This window comes from Mustelus asterias, unplaced genomic scaffold (assembly GCF_964213995.1).
Source record: "Mustelus asterias unplaced genomic scaffold, sMusAst1.hap1.1 HAP1_SCAFFOLD_1375, whole genome shotgun sequence".
Lineage (NCBI taxonomy): Eukaryota > Metazoa > Chordata > Chondrichthyes > Carcharhiniformes > Triakidae > Mustelus > Mustelus asterias.
The window spans coordinates 21,819-30,909 of record NW_027591320.1 but is presented as its reverse complement, the minus strand read 5'-3'; the positions used below and the strand labels follow the sequence as shown (position 1 = coordinate 30,909).

Genomic DNA, 9,091 nt, shown 5'->3' with positions numbered 1-9,091 from the left:
AGTGGGAGAGGAATATAGATGCCCGCACAGAATTGGGCCAGAGTTTGGGATAGGTGAATCTTATGGGATCAAAGGGGTTTGAACTGGAGAGAGATTTGGGGGAGATATCATTTGTTGTGGGGGATGGGCAATGGGGGTGGAGGGCGAATTTTGTGGTAAGTTCCAGAGCGCAGGGCATGATGGGAGAAGGCTGTACCACCAATGGTGTAAACACAGTAAGAAGTCTAACAACACCAGGTTAAAGTCCAACAGGTTTATTTGGTACCAATTACTTGCACCAATGCTTTCTATGGTGCATCTGTAAAAGTTGGTGAGAGTCCTAGCTGACATGCCAAATTTCCTTCGTCTTCGGAGAGAGTAGAGGCATTGGTGGGCTTTCTTAACTATAGCGTTGGCATGGGGGGACCAGGACAGGTCGACAGGAATTTGAGAGAGAGCTACATAGATTCTTGATGAGCAAGGGGAGGTGAAAGGTTATCAGGGGAAGGCAGGAATGTGAGGTTGAGGTTACAATCCGATCAGGAAACTCTTGTAACATTTAAGAAGTATTTGGATATTCGCTTGCGCCGCTGTAACCTCCAGGGTTATGGGCCAAGCGCTGGAACGTGGGATTAGTGCAGTCAGATCTTTGTTGACCAGCCTGGGTGCGATGGGCCGAATGGCCGCCTCCAGTGCTGTAAACGTCTGGGAATCTATTCACATACAGACCTTTCTGGATCAGAGCCTCAACCCTGTGCGGAAGTTGTGTCAAAACATGAGATCACGTTTCCCATTTGGCTCCACGGGGCTACAATGCCATTTGACACTTCAGATACTTGAGGGGATCTGTCCTTCGGAACGCTGTGAGGAGGCGGCGAGTCGGAGTGAATTATGGAGCTAATTAAAGCACAGTGGGTGGGACAAGCGGAGGTACTTAAAGCTGACAGCCAGGATCTTTCCGATCCCATCGCCTGTGATTCAAGTGAGCGGTGGCAGAACGTGGAACACCTCCCTGTGGAGACTGCTAATTGCATCCAGGGACAATTTAAAGTCACAGCGCGTTAAAAAGCAGTGAAGAATTGCAACGAGGAAAGGAAATGCCTCCTTTAACTGGCAAAGCAGCCCCCAGGTATGGAACGGGTCTCCCTTCCCGTTTAGATGAAACATGCATTTGTTTCTTGTGTCTCAAAGAGAAAAGGTGCAACAACTTCATGGAAAAGGTTTGGCCATCTCGCTTTTGGGGAGGAGAGCGGTGTCTTTGGTTTGATTGCAAGGCGCAGGTGATACACGTCAATGATTCTATGTTGGATGTATCACTTTGGGAGGCACAGTGGTTTAGCACTGCTGCCTCACAGTGCCAGGGACCCGGCTTCGATTCCCGGCTTGGGTCACTGTCCGCGCGGAGTCTGCACGTTCTCCCAGTGTCTGCGTGGGTTTCCTCCAGGTGCTCCTGTTTCCTCCCACAGTCTGAAAGATGCGCTGATTAGGTGCGTTGGCCGTGCTAAATTGACCCTTAGTGTACCCGAGCAGGTGCTGGAGTGTGGAGTTTCACAGTAACTTCATTGTAGTGTTAACGTAAGCCTACTTGTGACACTAATAAATAAACTTTAAACTCCATGCACTGAAAAATACCAATTTAAAGGGTTTTGGCATCACCTAAGATGCAGCTTAAGCTATATTCTTGCGAAGTTCTGTGCTATTTTAAGTATGTGTCAGTGGGGATGGTTTAAACTAAGTGGCTTGTGTTAAAGTTTGAACTGCTTACGTGACAGCTGCTGCTTTGTGGTGGGGCTTTTTTGAACCAAAGTCTAGAGCGATGGGGTTAATTTGCAATTTGATGGGGTAGATTATATGGACTGGGAGCTGATGGTCGAAGCTTGCCCGTCACCCCGCAGCCTGCCTTGAATGGGGAACAATGCTCCTGCTAGCTTGACTTAATGTCTTTCCAAATTTGGCAGACGCTTTGCAATTGGTGGCGTCATGCTGTGGATCAGAGAGTTAGTTTACATTCCTTCGGTCTGGTTGGATAATGTCATTGTGCCTTTGAAGTATTAAAATAAATGGGGGGGCGCGGGTGCAGAGTTTTGCTGCAATGTCCCACAGTGTGACATGTTTACTAACGCTGCGCGTCCCACATGTATTGAGTCTCCAGTCTTGTCCGTTTGGAACTCCTTTCAAATTAACAGTCAAGTAAGTGTCTTGCCATTAACCTAATGTGCGGGGGGGTGCTGCCTTGGTGCTTTACTGAGCCCTACGCAATCGCAAGCTTGATCCTAGAGCTTTGCTGTGGCTTAACTGGAGGCCGAGGTGTAAATCAACTAAGGTCCATCGCTGGATATGTTGGTGCTCCACAATCTTGTTTCTGACCATCTGAAAGTTGGCTCAGGTCAAGGAATGGTTTGGCTGTGATGTCGCTGCAGTCGAATAGCCCGCCAGCATTCACCATGATGCTTCCACAGTTGAATAGTTTGCTGACGTTTGGCTGCTGACATTTGAAGAATGACCAGTTGCGTGAGGTACGGGAGGTACAGGCATTGGCCGTAGAAAGGCACGGAGTGGGGCAGGAAGCAGGATAACTAATCAAAGTATTTTTGAAAGTGTGAACATTAGACTGGTGTGTCAAGCATTGACCAATCACTAAGGCTAAGGTCAGGGGGGAGTAATTGATTGGGAATGAAAGGCGTTGTCACTGGCTAACAGACTGGCCACTGCCATGGTTCAGCTAGGCTTGGGGAGTGCGGCCTACCTGTAGGCCCAGATATAAATCCCAGCCTCAATCAACCTGTTCAAACGTGTCTCCCTTGATGGGCCATCGTTGCCCACTCTTGCCTCGTGGGGGGTGGATGGCACAGTCCTTCAGACCAGAGTAAGAGAGCAGAATCACACCAGTGCGGCCTGCATGGCCTAGGGAAAATATCTGCAATGCACCTAGATTGGTCTGAGTTGAAGCTGGGTCTCCAAAGCCCTGCGGTTTGCAACCCTGGAGGAAAATCATTTTAAAAGAAATACCTAAAAAAAAAATTTCTTTTGACATTTCTCTTATTGAGATATAAAAATATTGAAATAAAATATAAAAGTCCTTTTGCTCTCCAATTGGCAAAGGGAGCTCGGCACTACATAGATGGATAGATTGGGCTGACTAAACCTCCAGGAATACATCTAATCGCAATCCTAAGCTGCTCACTTTTGGAAGGGTGTTAGGGTGCATACCTGGACGGTGATCCCAGCTCACAAATTGCTGTGTTTCTAACGAGCAAAGGACGTATAAGGGCCGAGGAATTGGGAAGCGGAGTGAATGAGGGCGGCACAGTGGGTTTGCACTGCTGCCTCACAGCGCCAGGGACTCGGGTCCGATTCCCGGCTTGGGTCACTGTCTGTGTGGAGTCTGCACGTTCTCCCCGTGTCTGCGTGGGTTTCCTCCGGGTGCTCCGGTTTCCTCCCACAGTCCGAAAGACATGCGGGTTAGGTGGATTGGCCGTGCTAAATTGACCCTCAGTGTACCCGAACAGGTGCCGGAGTGTGGCAACTAGGGGATTTTCACAGTAACTTCATTGCAGTGTTCATGTAAGCCTACTTGTGACACTAATAAATAAACTTTAAAGTTTTAAGCGTTGATGTTGCGAGGGAATGGGATAGAAAAACAAGACCAAAGTTGGGGGAAGGATTAATCGACATCCCAACCCTGGTATCTGCCATTTTGTGGCCTCTGATTGTTGATGCAGTACCTTGGCGGTGGTCATGAGCACCACTGACTCATTGTTGACTTTACGCAATTGTTGAAACACTTGAGACGATAAACCAGGATAAGGAGTTGGAGAAATCTCCAGGGAGGGTAAAGAATGACCGAGTTGGTCAGGTTTGTGAGTCTGAGTTGCGTCATTGGTATTTGTTCTGTGATGATGTCCACCCTCAGGTTTATTTTTAATTCGTTTACGATATGGGAGTGCTGCTGGCTACATTTATTGCCCATCCTTAATTGCCCTGGAAAAGGCACTTAAGAATCAGCCACACTGCTGTGTGTCTGGAGTCACATGTAGGCCAGACCAGGTAAGGATCGCAGATTTCCTTCTGAGGGCATGGGGCAGCACAGTGGTTAGCACTGCTGCCGCACAGCGCCAGGGATCCGGGTTCAATTCCAGCCTCCAGTGACTGTCCGTCTGTGCGGAGTCTGTACGTTCTCCCCACATCTGCATGAGTTTCCTACGGGTGCTCCGGTTTTCCCCCACACTCCAAAGATGTGCAGGTTAGGTGGATTGGCCATGCCCAATTGCCCCTTAGTGTCAGGGGGACTAGAAGGGTAAATATATAGCGTTATGGGGATCGGGCCTGGATGGGATTGTTGTTGGTGCAGATTCAATGGGCCAAATGGCCTCCTTCTGCACTGTAGGGACTCTATGATCCTTACCAGGTGGTTAGTGAATCAGATGGGTTTTTAACGTCAATCTTTAGATAAATCCTGATTTTCTTTCATTGAATTCAAATTTCACCATCTGCTGTGGTGGGATTCGAACCCGGGTCCCCAGAACATTACCCTGGGTCTCTGAATTACTAGTCCAGTGAAAATGCCACTGCTTCCCCCTGCAGTATCCCAATATCGCCAGGAGAGTGCGCTCCTGGGCACGTTTCGATGAGCACTTGAAAGGCCATAGCATACAAGGCTACGGACCAAGTGCTGGAAAATGGGATTAGAATAGATAGGTGTTCGATGGCCGTCACAGGCACGATGGGCCAAAGGGCCTCTTTCTGTGCTGTTTGGCTCTATGACTGTGACTGGGCTGCCTGTGGGATCTTGCTGTGTGCAATGTGCCTCCTGAATTTCCTGCATTGAAAGCAGTGATGACACTTCTTGTGGTTGGAAGCTGCTTTGCGGGGGGGAGGAGACTGTGAAGAAATCCTCTAGAGTAATGCAAGGCAGAGCTCAGGAACAAGCTGGTGTGTTCTTCTACCCCCCCATCCTGCTGAAAAATACTTGTCTGTGGCTGTCCGAAAGAGGGTAACCAGGTTCGCTGTATTGAGCAGGGCTATAAGCTCTCTGTTGCTCTCTGTTTAGGTTCCTGTGTGGAATAGCCAATAGTGAGGGGTGGGGAAATGCAGAGCCAGTTCCCCAACGTTAATCCCTGCCCCCACCCCCCACAAGAGTGGAGAAGCTTGCATCCTCTCCACTCTACATAGGGCTGAAGGATAGGGTGGGAGAGTACTTCTTGTGGAGTGCACAAGCCTCTGGTTAAGAGATTGGGAGGAACGAAAGGATCTGGCCTCTTCCTGGGGTAGCACAGTGGTTAGCACTGCTGCCTCACAGCGCCAGGGACCCCGGGTTCGATTCCCGGCTTGGGTCACTGTCTGTGTGGAGTTTGCACATTCTCCCCGTGTCTGCGTGGGTTTCCTCCGGGTGCTCCGGTTTCCTCTCACAGTCCAAAGATGTGAGGGTTAGGTTGATTGGCCGTGCTAAAATGTCCTTCGTGTCCGCGGGATCAGCAGGGTACATATGTGGGGTTACGGGAATAGGGCCTGGATGGATTGTGGTCGGTGCAGACTCGATGGGTCGAATGGCCTCCATCTGCACTGTAGGGATTCTATGATTCATTCCTTGTTGCCATTCGAGGATCGAGGAACATTTATACGGAATGTCCTGTTGGGAGATCAGTGAGCCCATGGTGGAGTAGTGGGATGTTATGAGTTTGTTTTTCCTCTCTCGTTCCACGGTTTACCCTCGGCCGAGTGAAGGGTTCATGAGGAGCCTCTCTGGGATAATTTAGAATGCTTGTTTTCATTCCTTCGGCATGGAATGCGGGGAATGTGAGTCTTGATGTCGGTGTGAGCAGCGGGCAGGCTATTTCTGGACGTGCCGATTGCCCTCTGCTCGTCTGCTGACGAGCCTGGTGGTGACACTTAGCTCGTTATTGGGAAATTATTACTATTCCCGTCTCAAACTGTTTACTGTCACTCAAAGGCGTCCAGTCAGAAACAGCTCCCAGGACAACCCACGCGGGCTGGGGGGAGAGCAGAGAGAGTCCAGGGGTCCAGTGAGATGCGAGGGGAAGAGCCACCAGAGGGTGTGGGCATGAACTGTGAGCAGAAAGGGGTCTCCGTGAACTCTGGGTGGGGAGGGGGGGAGTTGGGCTCCCCCTGAGCTGTGGCGGCTTTTGATCTCAATGACAACAGCGTAAAAGAACACCAAAATAATTTAAGGATCTGTATCGGGGAGAGAGTCTGCACTCACTGCATCATTGCGAGAATATATATATTTGCCACAATCCTGTTTCAAGGTTTTAGTTTATTAATTAGTCACAAGTAGGCTTACATTAACACTGCAATGAAAATCTCCTCGTGGCCACACTCCAGTGCCTGTTTGGGTACACCGAGGGAGAATTTAGCACATCTTTCAGACTTTGGGAGGAAACCCACGCAGACACGGGGAGAATGTGCCGAATCCACACAGACGGTGACCCAAGCCGGGAATCGAACTCCGATCCCTGGTGCTGTGAGGCAGCAGTGCTAACCACTGTGCCGCCTGAGATGGAAGCGTTTAGTGTTTAATTGGCTTGTGCTCCTATCAGTTTAAATACATACTCTGTTTGAATTGTGAGCTTTCCTTTGAAGCAATCCCTCGTTGTACATTGCGGCACTCTGCTCCCTCACTGAACAGGGACAGAAGATCACATTCAGATTAACACTGAACTAAATGGAGTGGTTCTGTGTGTGACAGTAACCAGCCAGGGATTCTGTGACTCTGCCTGATTTGTACTTGGAGAGTTGTTCTTTACCTCAGTTTGAGAAACATTTTTGGGACTGTTTACAATTTCCTTTCATTCGCCTCTGAAGTAATTCTCTCCTAACTTTTTATTCCCCCCTCCCCATCATGTTTCTGGAATATTCTATGACCAAATGGAGCAATGAGGGCTGGATTAGTTTGGGGATTATATTGATGACATGACGTCACATGTGACACATCTCCATTCCAGAGAATCTTTGAACACTTGGACTATCTCTCACGGCTCAGTCCGGCAGTGCGCAAAGCCAACTTATCTACATTCTTCACAGAATCATGGTTTGCTCTTGGAGTTTAAATCTGCAACTATTTTTCCACACCTTTTAAGGAGTTGTCATAAGAGCATGATGCACTGGGAGAACTGCCGGTCAAGTGTGCTGCACGTGAGCTCCCACATTTTAACAGAAGCTCAAGTGTAATGGACCACTCTGACTCTCACTGGGGTGCGGGTCCCACACACACTGACTCTCACTGGGGTACGGGTTCCACACACACTGACTCTCACTGGGGTACGGGTTCCACACACACTGACTCTCACTGGGGCACGGGTCCCACACACACACTGACTCTCACTGGGGCACGGGTCCCACACACAGTGACTCTCACTGGGGTACGGGTCCCACACACACTGACTCTCACTGGGGTACGGGTTCCACACACACTGACTCTCACTGGGGTACGGGTTCCACACACACTGACTCTCACTGGGGCACGGGTCCCACACACACACTGACTCTCACTGGGGCACGGGTCCCACACATTCTGACTCTCACTGGGGTACGGGGTCCCAAACACACTGACTCTCACTGGGGTATGGGTCCCATACACACTGACTCTCACTGGGTTATGAGTTCCACACACACTGACTCTCACTGGGGTTCAGATCCACACTCAATGGGTTAGCGTTTCAACAGGTCGTGGATGGTCTTCGATATCGTACCTATTCTCTCTGCATGGTGCTAAATTGTGGCAATTAACAGGCTCTTGATTTTCAGGGACTCCATTGTAGCTACTCTGTTAATGGTGATTTGACACTACCAGTAGATTATGTATTGGTTATGTTTCAGCTTGAATTGATACAGTAATCCTACAGCACCAGTCTTGGTTCGGAATGTAATTCCATTTATGGCAAATTGCTTCGTAGTCAATGACTATTGAGTGTGGGTCACTGCCCAGAGTGCACTCTCAGCTTGAGTCAGAAAGTCATGGATTCAGTCTCCCACTCTCAGACGAGGGCGCATAATCTGTGCTAACATTCTCAGTGCAATCCCTCTGCACTGTTGGATATGGGAATACTCTCTGTGTAGCCTGTCGAGGGAGCCCTGTATTGTTGGAGATGGTAACTCTCCTTGCAGCCGCTCGAGGTTGTCCTGCGATGTTGGAAGTTGGTTTTGGATGAAACATTATCTCAGAGGGATGTAACAGACCCCACAGCCACTATTTGCAGAAAAGCACAAGTTCTACTTGGTGTCCCAACCAATGAGTATTGCTCAATGGGCACAATATCTGATCATTATTACATTGCTGTTCGTGGGGGAATTGCTACATCATACACAATACTGGCTGCTGCATCTTACAGCAGTGATGACCCTTTGAGTGTGAAATATTTAGTGATACCTGGAATCCTGCTTTATTTAAGCTCATTTGTTTTCTTAGATATCAACCAGGGATCTGTCATACAACTAGAGCTTTCCATTGTATTTATAAAGCACCTGGATAGAGGAATAAAGAAACTTGTATCTGACAGGTTGGGTGGGTTGGTATATGATGTTGAGTCGGAAGAGGAAAAGAGAGAGTTTTGTGTCCAGTTGTGGGCACTGCACCTTTGGAAGTGTTAACAGGATCTAAGCTGGTCCAAGACACAAAGCTTTCCTTTATTGAGAGAGTTTATTGACTTGTTCAGTTTCCTCCCATACCCAGTGTCCCAGCTATCCCCTAGTTAAGTGCTCAAACACCCAATGGCTGTTTCTCTGAACCTTAACAATGTTATTAACAGTTGTAATTGAGAAGATATTGACTGGGAAGATGGTGACGGTTTTAGAGAGGATACAGAAAAGATCCGTGAGAATGGTTTCGGGGCTGAGGGACTTCAGATAGATTGGAGAAGTATATCCAGTATAATGTGGATAAATGTGAGGTTATCCACTTTGGTAGCAATAATAGGAAGAGAGATAATTACTTGATGGGTGTAAATTGAGAGAGGTGGATACTCAACGACACCTTGATGTCCTCGTGCACCAGTCGCTGAAAGTAAGCGCGCAGGTACAGCAGGCAGTAAAGAAGGCAAATGGTATGTTGGCCTTCATAGCGAGAGGATTTGAGTGCTGGATTAAATATGCTTTA

General features: G+C 48.6%; 1 protein-coding gene across 1 annotated transcript in view; it reads left to right on the top strand.

Moving 5' to 3' along the window:
• Positions 1-929: 929 nt before the first annotated feature.
• The window catches only part of LOC144488210 (sorbin and SH3 domain-containing protein 1-like), a gene marked incomplete at its 3' end in the record, with an annotated part of 28,660 nt that continues 20,498 nt past the window's right edge, over positions 930-9,091 (top strand). Inside the window, exon 1 of the mRNA XM_078206237.1 lies at positions 930-1,108. Within this exon, the coding sequence (XP_078062363.1) occupies positions 1,077-1,108 (32 nt within the window). The remainder of the gene's footprint in view (positions 1,109-9,091) is intronic.